The 17,843-nt window shown below is 34.0% G+C and overlaps 1 protein-coding gene and 1 long non-coding RNA gene across 6 annotated transcripts in view; both read right to left on the reverse strand.

Annotated features, from left to right (window-relative positions):
• The window catches only part of RYR3 (ryanodine receptor 3), a 241,646-nt gene that overhangs the window by 175,612 nt on the left and 48,191 nt on the right, over positions 1 to 17,843 (reverse strand). For all 5 annotated transcript variants that reach the window (XM_054826190.1, XM_054826188.1, XM_054826189.1 and 2 more), the window contains exons 2-5: positions 14,551 to 14,670; positions 10,123 to 10,230; positions 3,206 to 3,280; positions 2,128 to 2,206 (exon numbers count right to left, since the gene is read on the reverse strand). In XM_054826190.1, coding sequence (XP_054682165.1) covers positions 2,128 to 2,206; positions 3,206 to 3,280; positions 10,123 to 10,230; positions 14,551 to 14,670 — 382 coding nt within the window. The remainder of the gene's footprint in view (positions 1 to 2,127; positions 2,207 to 3,205; positions 3,281 to 10,122; positions 10,231 to 14,550; positions 14,671 to 17,843) is intronic.
• On the reverse strand, positions 12,561 to 13,729 carry LOC129206634 (uncharacterized). The gene is made up of 2 exons (XR_008577237.1): positions 13,525 to 13,729; positions 12,561 to 12,741 (listed from the first exon to the last, which is right to left on the reverse strand). It is a non-coding gene; the product is annotated as an uncharacterized LOC129206634 (long non-coding RNA).

Consider the following 17,843-nt stretch of genomic DNA (forward strand, 5'->3'; position numbering starts at 1 on the left):
TATCATTTCCACTCTAAGCTACATTTATGTTGTGGAATACAGAATTTTGAAACAAATATTCTCCATAACTTTACAATATTGCTACACTACAAATATCAGTTCTGGAAGCAGTTCTATTAGCACTACAGACTATATGACTACAGGATAGCCAAGCCTAAGGGCGACAACCATAGAACGTTTCCTACACATTAAATATAAGATTCCAGATTACTTTGTACACATACACCGATTCTGGGAAAATTACCCAATTCATTCCAAAATTTCACACCCTTCAGGGTTTAGTTAAGACCCTGAAGAAAATGAATTGAATACAACTTTCTCACTGGGCAATGAAAAGTGGGAGAAAATAAAACAAAAGCAAAACTGGTAGCATAAGACAAAGCTAAAAGTCTGTGTGATCAGCTAAGAAATTTCACGTAAAAACTCCTTAAAACAAAATTTGAAGGTTATGAAACTAATTATAAAGAAGACAATAAGTGAAAGTTACAACCCTAAAAGCGTAAAGTGCTAAATCTTTGAAAGAGAATAATTTTAAATATCCCCTGGCTTTTCACTCAGTACCTGCTAGGTGCAGAATGCTTCCTGCAGCTGAAATATTGATTCAATAAGGCAGTTTCACAGGTGGGGTAGTAGGGCAAGGAGAAGTGACGTTATTATAGGTTACCAAAATCCTCTGTGCAGAAACACAACTAAGCATTCCTTTTACGTGTTGTTTTTTATACCTTACCTACGCGTACAAGGGTCTCTTTGTATCTGTACAGTGAAGCAATACCAACATGAGACAACTACAGATATTTGTTACAAAACTTCATGGGCACAAGCAGACACATGCGCAATAACTCTGAAAAAAAGCCTATAAAATTATAAAGACAGAATTCGCCGAAACAATTTTCAGAGGGACAGAACACATACATTCTTTTTATCAACATGCCTAAAGAAAATCATCTCCAAGCAGCAACTGATGATATAATCAAGAAACAGGCTTCTAATATCTGTCTGAGACCACCTTCTGTGTGGCTACAAACACCTGAGAGACAAACTTCACTCATTCAAAACAGAAGGTCATGTGGATAATGAGAGTCACCTGGAAAGGAAGTTTCAAAGCCCATGGTCCACAAGCACTTTAACACCTACACTGGTAGTGCCTCTCCATCATCAATTAGTCTATTTTGATTTTAATTTATTTTCAAAATAATGAAAAAAACCCCAATAGAAAGCGTAGGTTGATATTAATACAACTGGCATTTCTTTATTTGAAGCTTCACATTAATGAGGTGTGCATACAGGTACTTGGATTTTCCCCTCAAGGTATGTGTCTGGGTGTAGGTACTGCAGGGTCACCTGTCACTTTCTGATGAGTACTCATCACTCAGTAACTATTCCTACTGTGTATATGGGAGCACATAAACCTATTTGTTGCTCTCTGTGGCTGCGTTGCTTTTAAATTCATTTAACGTAGCTCCCAGTGGTGTCTCAAAATTTATATGTGATTTCATGGGAGCATAATTATTTTTTGTACTATATTTCTGTCAGCAGCACTGTTACTGGCAGTACTCCCAGAAATCTATTCATTAGATTTTAAAGCTTTCTTGTCATTTCTTGTTTGTGTTGTATCTTTTCCACTCTGTGTCATTATTATTTTGATCCATTTTATGCTTTTATTTTTCTTTAGCTCTATTAGCAATGTGCTTATTACACTTTTTTGTTTTCCTGCATTACAAGTTGCATACTCCTTCTGTTGCACGGTTACAACGTATACTGTGAATGCACTGATACACGGCTTTTCTGTACTCTAATTCAATTGAAAGTGCCAACCCATACAAATAGGAAAAAAAATGCATCAAATTTATTTTATTCAGTGGAAATTTTTCACTTTGACCATTACCACCAGTGTTATTGGAATTGTGGTAACTCAGTTTAATTGCAAGGCACTCTCACATGCTTACACAAAGTCCGCTAATTTACTGAAAGTCATCAGTATTGACAGTTGTAATCTCTTTTCAGTCATCTAATTTCTAATAAACACATAAACATGACATTGATAAACTTACAGTGCCGTTAATCTCAATACCTCTTCTAAAACCAAAAATGTGTGACAAGTTGTCCTTCAAAAATAACTTGCCGTACCTGCTGCATTTTCTCGTAGTCCCACATCAAATGCAAGTTTATCCGTCTGGGATCTTGATGATGTTAAACATGTCAAATACTGCAAAACAGTAAAGTTATTGAAAACAAAACCCCAACAGTATCCATTAACACACATGCCAAATTAATACATTCACATTGCTCCATTTCACTATCAGCATGTGCTTAATTTTTTAAAATGAGTTAAGCATGACGTTATTTGTATACCAGCTCTTCCTGACTTTAAAACGTCAAAATCTTTTTCCACATCAGCACATATTTCTCGGTGCAGTTTAGCTCCTACCTTCCAAAGTTTCACTTAGTTCATCAGAGAGGAACAGGCAAACGTCTCGTTACCGCATTACGGTAAGAAGTTTGCCTTCTGAAAACATAGCGAACATACCAAAAGGCAGTAATCATACTTGCAATTCTGGTATATCAAAGCAACTACAATTTGTGTGGTTCCTAAACATAAGTAACAGAGTTTAAAGACTAATGTAGAGTCTTCTAGTACAGGAAAAAGGAGGGAAGATGTTTTCTTGACTTCTCAGTTCTTCAACCTCCTATTAGATATACTTGCATGCGACCTAATAAGTCAAAGATCGAGAACAGTTAAAATTTTCCAGTTGTACAATGTAGCAGAAACAAAATTTACACGAGGTAGTCTGAAAATAGCATGTTTGTGGGCATAGTCTCTGGGAATTATGGGATGTTAAAAGGAACACCTTACCTTATAAAATATGATGGAAAAAATAACACATATCATGACAAATTCATTTGCAATAGCAGCAACTTGCTAATAGAATTATCATTAAAATGGATTCCTTAAGGACACAGAAATAATCCCTGGCTAAAGGAGCTTTTCAACTACATTTCTGAGTGAAATGGATGGAAGAATCTGAATTTAAAATATAAGGGCCATTTCCATTGTGTTGAGACACCATAAGCTATTCAAATTTTTTTATCTAGTGCAGAAGAGAACTTAGAACATTCTTTCGAATTTGTATTTTTTTTATTTTGATGAAAAGAAGTTTATTTGAGTTTCATGTTTCTCATTCTGTGCAAGTGCTCTTTCACTTACCATTTCACTAAACGAATGTCGAAGTAGTATAGCGTGGCCATACAGCAGGGTTCTGTGACCACCCCCTTGAGCTGCCTATGGAACGTGACAGAGAAGGTCAGAAGTCCACTGCACTGCGTGGACTACGATCAGAATTATGTAACAACATGAAAAGCTAGTGCGGTTCAAGTAAAAAGTGCAGATATTCAAGCAAATTATGAAATGTATATGGTCGGCAAAAATTGTAAATAATGAAGTAGCTACAGCAATAACCAAATATCTACCAAGGGAACAATTGTTCTTCTTGGTCAAAAAAAAATTTCAAAAAATGTTTTGAATTAAATAAGATACTACTTACCTTTCTTATAAACTTCTCAGATGCATTAAAAAAATAATAATAAAATAAGTATATGTACGTATACACAAACTGAAATCTGAAACAGGCAAAACTCACCTATTGCCTAGAATAGTTTAAGCACATATTAAGTATATCTACTTGCCAGGCTTAATGCTATCTTAAGCATTTACCAGATTCAATAAAGCAACTGCATTCATAATTTCAATTGAGCAGAGTTATTAATTTCAAATATGGAAATTTATTACAAGATCAGGGAAAGGCAAAACTGGATTTTCCATCTGCTTCCTTTAGAGAAGTTAACACACATCTTTTGAGCTCCTTTTGGTGACCAGAAGAAAACAAATTCCAAGGGAAGAACCTTAACAAAAAAGTTACTTATGGAAAAACAGACAACAAGCTTTATAGGTTTTCAAGTCTGCCTCAGCCTTTTTCTGCATCTATCAACTTATTTCCTAGTTATTTATAAATAACAAGCCTATTCAAACTTAAATAACATGATCAAGACATTAAATTCTTGATTTATTGTGGTGCTTTGCACTGAAACTAAGACTTTGATTTTTATTTTTAGATCCTCGGACCCAGACTGTATGAAGAACATTTTTAGGGAAGTGATCGCCACATTTTGCAGAATTAAGGATATTATGATCAATGTTAATACTATTATACTATGACGGGCAACATTATACTTCATTTTTTTCTCTCAGTACAGATCCTAACTTTTACACCTGCTAAGTCCTGAGTAATTATAAAAGGTCTAACATCAGGATCCTGATAATAAGTTAGAAATTGCTGATTTAAGAATATCTGACTTCTCACGTAATTGTTTGAAACTGTTCTCTCACACACAGAGGGGTTTTTTCCATTTAAAAAAGCATTTACTTGATGGTCTTGTTTCAGGTATACTTAGGCTATCATTAAATATGAAAGATGATTCCCCAAAACAAAACTTTAGAAAAGGAATTATCTCTAGTACATCACATATTGCTAGAAAGGACTACCTTTAAGGTCAGTTCTTTTCCTTGGATTCATGTGGAAGGGACCAAGACAACTAAAGGTAGTTCCAGGAACTCAAATAATGGTTATACATGTGTAGGCAAATTATTTTGCACTGTATGAACAATACATTAGCTAAATTATCAATTAGGTCAATAGGATTACAAGCTGCGTATAACTTGCGTTCTACAGAACCGCAACTTAGAAGACATCAAGCCGAGGAAACTGCTACATTCTGTAGCTCGACACACAGGATACTTAATACTAATTCAAAGGATTAAAAAAGAAATGTTATTTGTCCAAACAGAAGCAAGAAAAATCTAAAAGCAATTCAGCAGAGGTATTTTATTACAACTACAAATCCTACTTCTATTTTTCTAGCTAATAACAAAGACATTAACAAATAGGGATTTGGGACCTGGTTATGTTGGAACTTAATGCTGTTAACAGATAGTGGGCAGTCTTATGTAATTTTATGTAGTAAATTGTATTGAGAAACTTCTCAGAATTATATGGATACTATGTATAATATCTTTCACAATATGTTCCATATAGTTATGTACGATTTCTCAGTATCGTCAGTAGCAAACTAAAAAAATACCAAAAGCTCCTGGATAATGATTTTTGGATCCACATAGAAAATGTATTAGATTATTGGGAAAAACTGGAGACAAATATGAGATAATTATTGCTGGTGATTCAGAGAAGATGGCGTACTTTTAGATATCATTATAAAAGGCTGATCAGAAACAATAAATAAAAATTTCCAAGAGCTCCTCCAAAACATGTCATCCATAAAAAGTGTTTTTAATATATATCCTGCAGGAACTTATCACTGCTTTGGGAAGAAAACTAGAAAAACATCATGTAACAGTGTACATAATACTTCTTTTATAAATTACAACTTTTTTTTTAATCAAGGAAAACCTTAACGGCAAAATCAACTGTAATTACAGACAGGTTGTCAGAAGAAAATTAGATGTAGTCAATTTGTAACAAATACACGCATACTGAGAACAAGCAATAAAACACCTCATGCTATTTTTTTACTGAAAGCTTTTAAGTGAATCACTTGTAATTTTAAGGCTGACTCATTAAAAAAAAACCCGACAACAACAACAACGAAAACAAAACAAAAAAACCTCAAAACCAAAAACCACACCAAACCAACAAAACCCCAAAATCAGATAAACTAGATAATCCTCTAGAAAAATCTGAAACTAACAGGAGAACTCTATTGCAAACTAAATTTAATATGAAAACAAACCGTTTAACGGAATGATAGACTGGTGGAACCAACAAAAGATTAATGTTAATTATCTGAGGCCAAATTCTATTGTTAGCAATGCCTTCGTATTGAGAACAGAATGTAAATGAACATTTTAAGATGTGCATTCCTACATTTCGTGCTGTCATTTTTCTCTCTATATAACACAACTATTAAAAGACAGCATTTTCTATTATTCATATAAAAATTAGCTTTTTCTGAAATCTAGTTCAGAAATTGCTTATTACCATGTAAATTTATTTTCATCGTTGTAAAGATAATGCCTGATAATACAAAATATTGAACTTGATTGGTAGTTATGACATATATCTCAAAACAGAATCACTTAACTGTAACTTAAAAAAGAACCCATCCATTTTATCAACAGCTAGTTGACAGAAGCTAATTAAGAGTCCATCTTCTCTGAATGTAACAAATGTGGTCCAGAAAGGAAGTTTTTTGCATTATTGTTCAGGCTTTCAATTTTTATTTCTTCTTTGCTATTTATGTGAACTGCTGTGTTCCTGTGTGTTCAATTTCCCCAATGGATGGTACCCAGCTTCAAAATAAATGCAGGGCAAGGTAGTTTCAAAATAAATACCACACAGCAGACTACATTTTCTTTTCTATTGTCCACTGGCCCCAGAGCAACAGTATGATCATTTTTACTGAACAGATTATTTGTCCTCTACTGCCAATCCCAGATATCAATATTCATATATTACTAGTAATGTCAGATTAAATCTTTTGGCTAAGTTTATGGGTGAATATTTTGGAAACACTAAAAATTGTGTTATTGCTTACAAGTACTAGAAGCGTTCAAATCAAACTTACTTTCCCTAGGCAAATGCTTTTTTCATCAAAAATTCCATTTTCTAGAAAGCAATATAATTGCAAAAATCAAAAAATACACTTTAAGCTAGATAAAACAGTGGAAAACAACAGGTCAATAATAATGAGGTCTGAAAACCATGTATGCAAAGGCTGACATTGCAAGATCAGAGGTGATAGAGCAGAATTCCAGCTTCCCCGAGCTGTGCCATGATATGGGCCAGTTAAAGATCTGGAGCGCAGAATAAACCAGTAGGTTGTGGTTATCCTGCCACTAAGTTACAGAGAAAAGTAAAGGTTCTTGTACTTCTCAAAAAATAAAAATGAAGGAAGAATTTAACACTTGTTAATCAAATATTAAATACTGCAGTCATATTATTCAGATAAAAACAAATCCTACTTTTGAATCATTTAATATTTACTGATCTGCATGAAATCATGAAGAGTTTTAATCTAGAAGCATTCTAAACATCTTTATAAATTTATATAATTGAGAAGCCACCTTGTAAAGTGAAATTCCCTCCTTCAGAAATAAGAGACTCCACAGCTCACCTTGAATGCTTGCTGAAATTAATAATTTAAAAAAAAAAAAAAGAAGCAGCAATTTTCATTATTAGTATTAGCTTCTTTGGGATGATATAAAGCTTTGACAAATTGTTTGATTTCAAATGGAAATTTTATACATTAAGATATATATTTGATCACCTTTACTTTTATCTTTTTGAAAAATAAAAATGTTTTCAAAACCAATTTTTTTTCCTTCCTTATTACCTAGAGCATGCAGTCTATTAAAAGTCTCAGTAAGCAACCATTGCACAGCCAGTCACAGCTAGAGTTACACTGAGATTTCCTGCAAAAAACAAGACTCACTGTTGGGTAACAAATGCTTAAGTGGTGCTTTGATGCATCTGATTTACAAATAGATACAATTGAAAAGTGTTTTAAATGGTGAATTGTTGCACAATAATGAAGAGACTGCAGAATGAATGGCAATTTATAATTCAAGAGAAAAAATATCAAAAATTTATTCTACAGCCATTTTCATCTTTAGAAAAATAATACGCATTTTGAATGTATCATTTCTGCATAGATGGATATGACATTCAAGAAATTATCCTCAAGTAAATAAAACACCCTTTGATTCTCCCTTCTAGGATATTTACTTAAATAATAAAATTCCCCTCCTCCTACATATTATTCAATTTAATTTTCCTGGATTTTACTAAAAAGGGAAGAAAACACTAAAACTGCATACACAGTATATGAATCTCAGAAACAAATCAAAAGAAATCTCTCATCATGAAACAAAATCAGCATAATTTTCTATTTGAGAAAAAGAATTCTAGTGAAATGTTATCTTTAAGTAAATTTGCTTAGATAATACTGAGATGACTTGTACTTTTATGTTTGGTTTCTTCCTCAGACATCTATTTTTCCTTTTACTTAATGTGACAGTCTTAACTCTGAGTGTAAGTACAACAGAAGAAAAATTACAACTCAGAAAATGTGAGTTTTCTGGTTCTACATAAAATAAAAAAGACAGTGTGTCTAGCTCTGCAGATTATTTGCATCATAATTAGTTGCCATTTAGTTTCATAAAATAAGTAAACCCACAGTTTTATCATGCTCTGTTTGTAAGAGAATAAAAGTTAAATTCAATTCAGCTGAAATTAGAGAGTAGGGGTCAAAGCAATTGAATTGAGATGTCTTTCACCCAATCTTTTGGACCGTGCTGGGAAATCAATTAAAGCACAGCACATAGAAGATAAGATCAAGCTGATCTGATCAGGCAGCAGCAATCTGAGAGGTATGGTAAACATCAATGCACTGACGTTGCCCGCAACAAATTCAAGAGTTTAGTCAACTTTAAGAGACATACATGTGACTACTACCAAATTTAACTTTAAGTGAGAGTGAAATGCAAAAGATTTTTATTTACACAAGTTTTGTGGTTTTCACAGTGCCGGAAAGCAATTATGGAATTTGTCATAACAAATAAACATTGTAAAGTCTTATTTAATATTAATTTGTTAATAGTACTTCACCCCATACATTAAGAAGTGGTATTTCCTTTTTTTTTTTTTTTCAGATTTCAGTTGTTCACTGAATAGAAGAAAAAGGTGATGTCACATTTTATTTTAAATTCCTCAAACTTATACATAGGAATATAACACAGCAGTGACCAACTGAATGGAGACTGTAGGTCAACTTAATTTATTTTCAGAGAAACACAACCTCTGCCTAAGTATATAGAACGAGACAGCTGACATATTTACCTACTTATAAGTGATTCACAGCTGCAACAGCAAGTGTAACTTCTAAAACTTCCCAAAGTATTAGCGTGTAGATGAGAAGTAAGTCTGTCTCATCTCAACAACAGGCAATGAGGTTCAGCTGATCATTGAAAAATGATGATTGTTTATGCAGATCATTGAAAATACAGGCAAATCTGTATCTGGGGTTTCGATTAGGCTTTAATTTTTATAACACCATCTCCTTTTCCCAAACAAATGGCCTAGAGGTTCTGTGGAAAATACTGTTCTTAAATAAGTTTGTCAATAATAAATAATGTATGATAAAATGCACGGCATCCTGATTGCTCTGGTGTGGAAGTCCTCTTTCAGTCATTCTTAGTATATCTTAGATTTGAAGCGATAATTCAATTGAAACTTTAGTAATATGAAATGCAAGCATAGTTACAACATTCACTTTATTGCAGTCCCTTCACACTGTACTGCAAGCATTCCAGTAAGTATGCTTGTGCTAATACAGTAAAAGATTAAGAAACCCAAAGAAGAGAATTTTGAAATAACTATTTCTATCCAACAGTTCTTGCTTTTTACCACAGATGAAATAACTTGAAATTATACTGAAACAGTTTAGTTACACAAAGAAAAATATTGTACATTTCTATCTGAACTAAAATAGATTTACGTTTGTCACTTTGTTTCATTGATAGGGCTTAATTTCTAGCTGTTAATTTCATGTGAGGATAAATCAAATTAAATCCAAATACCTGAAATACTTTCTTAGCTCAGTGAAATGAGATAGAATATTTACCTGATGAGAAAATTATTTTGCTTTCCCATTAATAAATAGTACTATAATACAATAATGCTTTTCTGTTTCAGACAAAACCTGTCTCATATACTTTCTTCAGGTTCATAAAAGCCAAACTCAGTCCAAAGGTTCTCTTATTCCTTTTTTAGTGCCCAGTTCTGGACTGATGGTAATAAATGATCTCTGAAGATGATGTTTCTGTAAATTTTGTTCTTGTAAATATTTCAAGAGACTGACTGCACCTGCTCCTCAATGCTAAAGAGAAATGAATATAATTATAGTAGTGGAGGAATAACATCCAGGAAAATAGGAAAACTGAAGAATCTGCTAAGACCTGAGGCCCCTCTCCCAGAAAATCCTGGAGCAAGGAAAGAATTGAGAACAATCCACATTCAGAAATTTAATATTCTTTGATGTCAATTTACTTACCCCTTCACTAGCATCATCCCCTGTATTGGCCAACATTTCTTGAAGGGCTCTGACAGATAGGGACTGTTCGAGGACGAAATTACAGATGCAAAGATCTGGAGGAACATACTGTAAAAATAAATTAAACAATGTAAGAACAGATCAGCAGAGCAGGTGAAACAGGATGAAAAGTGTGTTTGAACACATATGTATTTTAATTTTAAAATCCATACTTAATGTTTACTCGTTTGAGACACATGCTATTTCCCTGTATGAAAATAATATAAATCCATTCTTCATAACTTGTCAGTGCAATAACTTTACTTTTCCTAGAGCTGTATTCTTCACAGTAAACCGAAACATCATCGGGTTCAAAAGCGAAAAGTTTTTCTCTACATATAATTGCTTTCCTGTCTTTTAGAATTATACCATGAACATTCTATTTTTTCTCTAACACCATTGACAAAACAGAAGAGAAGGTGTATGATCTTATTTGACGTACAAGGTTGACGGTCTGAACATATTTATAGCTGTCACTAAATGGCAAAGATTCAGAATCTTACGATACAATAATATGAACTATTTTAGGATTCCTTCTCAATTGTTGGGCCAATATGTCTGCCGATTGTGAAACATGAAACTTACATTCACTTAAAGAACAGATTTTTTTTTTTTTTTCAATTTATTGACATTGATGTGTCCAAGAAAAAAGTCTCAAGGGGAAATCATCAATCTATATAAATATATGACAGGAAAGTACAAAGAAGACAGAGCCACACTCTATGCAGTGGTACTGACTGAAAGGATGAGGAAATTGACACAAATTGAAATACAGGAAATTCTATTTAAACATGAGGAGAAAAAAAAAAAACCCTTTTGTACTATGAGCATGGCAAACACAGGAAGAGGTTGCCCAGAGAGGTTGTGGAGTCTCCATCCTAGGAGCTATTCAAACCTTGACTCGACAGTGTCCTGAGCAGTCTGCTCTGGCTGAACCTACTCTGAGCTGAGGGCTTGGACCTGATGATCTCCATAGATCCGTTCCAACCTTAATGATTCAGTATTCTGTGATTTAGGACCATGGCTATGAATGAGCATTCCTTTTTCTTTTTTAAATCAGTGTGACAGGAGGGAATAAAATTCTTCATAATGCTGAATTTTTTCTGTTGTCATCCTGTGGCAGGTTTCAGATTATGCAGCATCCATTTTATTAAGACATTTTGAGTATGTGTTAAACCACACTGTCCTTGAAGTACATTTGAATTTTAAAAAGACAAACAAACAAACAAACAAAAAACCCAAGCAAGGACCCCACAATCTTTATCAATTCTTTCTGTTTTCAATGTGGAACTTTTAAATTCAGAAACTAAACTGGAATTTTATCTAGGAAAAAATAACATAGCTGGTGATAACATAGGTCTAGCACTTAATCCCACTCCAAACTGAATATGGCATAATCAGTATGATCCAACACCTACCAACTGAACAAAAGAACTCCCATGTGTTTCGCTGGCTACTGGTCTTGTGCCACATACGCTGCGTTTGGATTTGAAAATTGTTGCAGCCCTTACTTTAGTGCTGTATTAATGAAAGACACACTAAAACAATGTACTCCTAGTCACAGTTTGCATAAAATGTACATCTTAGGTTAATGTAACTAATTTGTCACTTCTTATTCTTTTTCATAGCCTATGGAGCATTCCACTTTATTTAAGAATATTGACACTGAGAACTATGGAATTAATTAATGATTTTTCCACCCATGACTTAGAGCAGCTACCCCCTCTTTCAAACTTGCAGTGTAACACAATAAGCTAACACATGTACCCTATCGTATACCCCATTTCTGTGGCTGGATGGTAACAAATGCGTTTTTAAATTCTAGTGACCTGAGAAATACTAGGAAAGATAATTTATGTGGATGGTACATGACCTAAGTACCAACTGACCTCCTTAATTAATCTAGATTGCTTCTTAAAAAAAGGCTCATTTGTTTTCTGGTCTTTTTGCAAATGATCCTGTTTCATAAGTTTGACATTCAACAATCTCTGTGTGGCAGACCATTTTATACTCCTAATAACTGCACAGCTAAAAAGGTTTGATAAAATCTCGACCATCTGCTAGTCTATGATTTTTTTTCCCCAACTCTGAGCAATGCTGTATCGTAATGGAATCCCAAAAAAAAAAAAAAAAAAAAAAAAAAAAAGAGATGTTCAGTGAAATAATACTGACAGGTGAGAGCTACAGGTAGAAGATGGGGAAGTATTCATGTCAAGAATCTTTATGTTGAAATGAAAACCAAAATCTGTTCAGGTACTAAGATAAGGTTTTAGAATCTGCTGTAAAGTAACAATAGGCACTGGTATTTATCCCCCTTCTGGTTATGGGAAGTTGAAATGGACATACAGAAGTAAGACAACATAATTTTTAAGAATCATAAATAAAGGAAAAAATTCGAGTGAAGACTGAAGTATTTTATTTTACAGGCATTTAAAGATATGCCGAACAAGTGTTATTGTGAGTAAATCTGTATAGCAGACTGATAAGACATATGATAAAAGAAAGCAGGGATTTGGAATAGATAGTTCTTCAAAGTCAATGAGAGTTTTTGGGAGTTCTTCCAGCACACCTCTGCGCAGTCTTGTCCATACATACGGGAAGATAAACAAAAAGACAAATTTCATACAGGAAACTTACACAAATTTGCAAAGTAAATCTGAAGAAAAAATTGACAGTTCTACCCTGACAGCTGCTCTTTTTATAAGAAGAAAATGTCTATTTCTGAGATTATTTCCAAATAGGTCTTTCATGTAGAGTTACCAGTTTTGCATCAACACACTCATAACACTGAATACACCTCATTTTTCTGAATGAGGTGTTAAGATAAATAAAACTAGCTACTGAATTAGAAATGTTCAATAGATCCGCAAAAAAACCCGAGTCTTAAAATAACTCAGAGAAATGAATCAGAGTCCAGGTCAAATTACTTTTATTTTTATCTGAATTGATTTCTGGAGGAAGAGCAGAGAGCAGGCAAAGTATATTAATAGGTCAAACCTGATAGGAGAGGTGACATGAAGAAACAGATTCAGGCTACACAGTAGCTAGAGAGGAGCAACACAAGCAGTTATAGAAAAAATGAAGACCTACAGCAATGAAAAGGGGCCACACTTTGAAATATATCGAAAAGAAAAATCTCAAACAGCTCAAAATAATTCATAGAAAGTACAGAATAGAACAGCAAGCTGCCATTTTCACAGACTTCTGATTGACCACAGATACACTCATCTGCCTTAGACTTCCATTTAAAAGGGAGAGACGAGAAAAATTTTCTCCTGAAAGGTACACTGTGATTTACTGATAAAACATAGTATTTTTCTCAATTTGACATTATTTCTTAACATTGCAAAGGTATGTGCGTACCTAATCGTCATTAGTCAAGGTGAGCTATCCATCCTGAGCCAGTCAGTAACACACACTCGTCTAGTTTTCACTTGTAGTTTCTTAAAATAGACAGCAAAATGCAGCAAGACAAAAAAAAAGGCCACAAGAATAACCACTGGTAAGGCCACACCTGGAGTACTGTGCTCAGATCTGCACACATAGACACCGTGGATGTAACATGGTCATAATAATACCTAGAATAAAAATAGGACCATGTGGCAACAATTCAAAAGAAATGATACAAAGACCCCACTAAAAAAAAAAAAAAATCAGAAGGAGAAATAAATTATTCAGGAAGAAGCGAAAAGAAATAAAGATACAAAACAAAGAAAAAAAAATGATGCAGAGCGAACAAAGATGAGATGGAGCAGACCCTCCTCTGTTTGCCTTTATTCTTAACATTCTGCTCTAGTACAGGTCTAAAGTTTCATCTCCTCTCTCGTCTCTCCTCTCAAGCTCCTTTTACTACTTTATTTTCTTTTATTTTTTCTTCACAGCTCTCTCTCTTTTTTTTTTGCATTTGCCACTTATCTTTAAAACTTTTCAATTACTTAATTGTACTCTCAACTTTCTGATTAGTCAACAGAGTTAGGAGCAACACTGAACGCCAGTAACTAACAGGTGACAATGCTTCTAAAATTGTCAATCCAGTACATGAAGATATTTGAACCTACGGCAGTAATAGGAATAAGTTTTTCAGTGAACTTAAATCTTAATAACATGAAATATTATGAAGTATTGAATGTTACAGGAAAATAGGAAGTATTTCAGTTACAGGCATTATTTTAGATAGTTGAAGAATAGTGACTTTTGACTGTTAACAGGTATGCCTCGAAGTATATTTAGAATCTCTAAGAAATCTCATGTTGCAGTCACAGAAAGAAAAGCATACAAAAGGTGCACCTAGCATCACGTTAAAGAAACCACAATTAAATGCATTCATGGATAAGAAGTAGGTTAACATTCACTGATCAGTGACACCAGTTGAGAGTTTCGACTTCTTACTTTAGCTTCTGATGTTGGTTCCAAAAAACACAGGCGATTCCCAAGTCCCTCAGCTGCCAAGCAGAACTTCCTTTGTTCTTTGTGAACGCTGGCAACACACTGAAGTACTACTTCGTCATCCTGTCACAAAACAAAGTAGGAGGAAAAAAGTAAATATTTGGAAGTTACATACACACTATAATGCTAATAAATCCTGGGACGCAGAATCTGTTGAAAATGAACACTTTATACTCCTATACCTGATATCATGTACCTATGCAGAGATTTTTTTGATGCATATGTAAACAGCTGTTTCTGTACAGATTTATATTCAGGACTATATCAAAGTGACAAAGACTGCACGCTGTCTCCAGGGCTTTCACAAGTGGTGTGTCCTTCTGTTGCTTTAGCAGGGGTTTGCTATGGTGTCATAAAAAAATGTAAACACACCGTTACTCGGCTTAATTTAGTAAAACGTGTTTAACGCTTACAGTAAAGACCTGTTACTGGGATTTCGCAAACAATCGTAACCTAAATATAAACAAATTTATTTTTTTAGCGCAGTAAGTCCTCAACACGAGTCCTCTGAATGCACGATCTTAACTTTTAAGGTCTTATATAATTTAGAAACCTCTGAGTATGACCAAAGATCCAAGAGGCATTTTTCAGGTAACGGTTCAAATAAGTCGTAAGAACTTGCTCCTCAAGACATATTCCAAGAATAAGAACGCTCTGGAAAAGTGACATGAAACAGCCCCATTGTTTAGTTAACCTAATTTTTCTAAAAGCTCTTTTACAAATCATTACATAACGCAACGCCAAAACCACACTTACTTACAAAGTGCCAAGCCCTTAGTCACCTCTTAACACGATACAAGCAAGCCAAAACGGACTATTTTTAGTGTTCAACTGTGTCAAAGGTATATAGAGAATTAAAAATCATTTTGTTTTCCAAAACTTGTCCACTAACCGAGAAAAACATCACTTGCAGACTAACATGTGGAAGAACTTATTCCTACACAGGTATGTAGCTGTTCACCAAAAGCCGCTGCCTTAGATGTTTTTAAGGGGGTGGAGGCTGATAAACCAAGAGTGATATGATATGTCAGTGTCCCGTCCAGCTATGAAGTTATACTGGTGTCGATTATTGTCAAAGCAGATACACAACAGCCGCCCGTACTGAACTCAGAGATCACTTGAACAATTATGTTCTAAAAGCAGCACTGCTTTTTCCAGTCCCATTATGCAACTGGAATACTATGACAGCAGCACAGCTACTCACCCTTGAAATAAAAGCTGGGAGTGACCAAGTGATTTTCACCAAAGGAATTAAGTGACGCGCCCTTTAAAATGGGAATTCAAAGGCAGGTTTTTCACTTGTGTGATTTTGCAAGTGTGCGCAAGTTATAGGGCTTTCTTTTAGGTGGTGCTTCACTGCCTACTTACTACTACTAACATGCACAGCTATCACATTTCAGACGAATGAGCAGTTACAGACAGAGTTCCTCATCTAGCTTTGCATAACAATCAATAATGGTTTTAACAGCACAGAGTGGGAATTCAAGAAACTTTTATAAACAATTTTCAGATGTATAGTCAAGTAGGAGGTAGACAGAATTAGCTAATTAATGCTAAACAAATTCATTTTCTTTTTCCCCTGCTGCTTCTGCTTCCATTCCTGCAAAATGCTCGCTGAAATTCTCAGCTTTCAAACTCATTAGTAAAAAAATTTCTGCCTTTTAAACTTCATTGTAATAAGTGGCAAAATATAAACAATACAATTAAGCACTCATTACTATATCCCTCTGTCCATGAATTTATATAAATTGGCATCAGAAGCATATCTATTTAGGTGGAAAATCAGAACATATATAAGATAAAAATAAAGATATTTAGAGCATTTTTCATCGTCTAGTTCCTGTGTCAATCTTTCAACGTGCATATTTCAGATATTTAAAAATAAAATACTAAAACACTAATTTATAAATACCAAGATTTAGAATAAAATTGAGATTTGCCACTTACCTTGCACTTATCAGTGGATTACATTAAATTACTTATATAGAGCTGAAATTGTATTTATCCGCCCTACTACATTAAAATATTCATCATTCCATAGAGGCATATACATAGCATCAATTGAAATTCATAGTTTTCTAACAAGTAAAATTATGCCTTCAGACAACATACATAACAACTTACTTAAAATGAGAATTACTTACATAAATGAGCTATTTTCTTTTTAAATCCATATACATAAAAGGGCAAGAGTTTCTAGCATAATGAAATGGATATTTTAATCTTCTAGAATTCAAAAAATAAGCATTCCTTTCAGAATTTACACTGGCTTCACAAAGTCTTTATCAATCATTAAACACCATTATCCCAAAATACAAACACTGATAATGTCTTAAGGTCTGTGTGCAGCATTCAGCATCAATGTTTGACATTATTCCCCTAATTTCCCAACGTAGCCTTTCATTTGTGCTGCAACATTTAACAAACTACGTATTTGCTACATAGGACGAACAACTTCAATAGAGTTTCTAAGAAGCGGCAATAATAGTATATTGTAGAATGTTTTGGAGCAGAGTTTTAAAGAGTTTATCATTCAAGTGCAGGTGGACTGAGCATAAGGAATTTCTGGAATCGATATAATGTGCAAATAAGACAATGACATGCTGTTAAGATGACTCAGCATTATAGCGTACTTACTGATGTAAGATCATTCTCGCTGAGCTCTGAAATTGCTTTTCTGGCCTGAAGATGCTAACAGAAATTAGTTTTATGGAGGTGTTATCCTATAATGAAATTGCTGACCATGTCTCAGCAGTATGTTGTTTTCTTGAGTCTTGTCTCACACAAATTCTGATATTGTAAAATTTTTTCCCGGTAAACTCATTTTCTTCTTCCCCTTTGTTTTTAAATACACATGGTGCCAGAGCCATTTAAGCCTGATCTTCACTTCTCTTATATAGAATTTAATCCATTTACTTCAATATACCTTTTTTAGTATGACAAGGAGAAGCCTGCAAGCTCAATGAGATGCGGAGATTCATGCGATGGGCAGTGATGAGTTGTTAGTTAAGTTATATACAGCCAATTCTCAAAGCAAAAGCAAAGCAAAAGAAAAAACCTGCACATGGGTTCATTCAGATACAGTTTGTCAACCAGGAATTTAATAAGTTTAAATGTTTTAAATGTATTAAGTGTTTTAAATACAAGCTTTCTCCTCTAGCAGTTCTGACTTTTCCATGTCTAGAAATTTATTTTTCTAGTGCTTTTCGTTTGGGGCGCAGGGGCGGGGTGGGGGG

This window comes from Grus americana, chromosome 5 (genome assembly GCF_028858705.1).
Source record: "Grus americana isolate bGruAme1 chromosome 5, bGruAme1.mat, whole genome shotgun sequence".
NCBI classification, from domain to species: Eukaryota; Metazoa; Chordata; class Aves; order Gruiformes; family Gruidae; genus Grus; species Grus americana.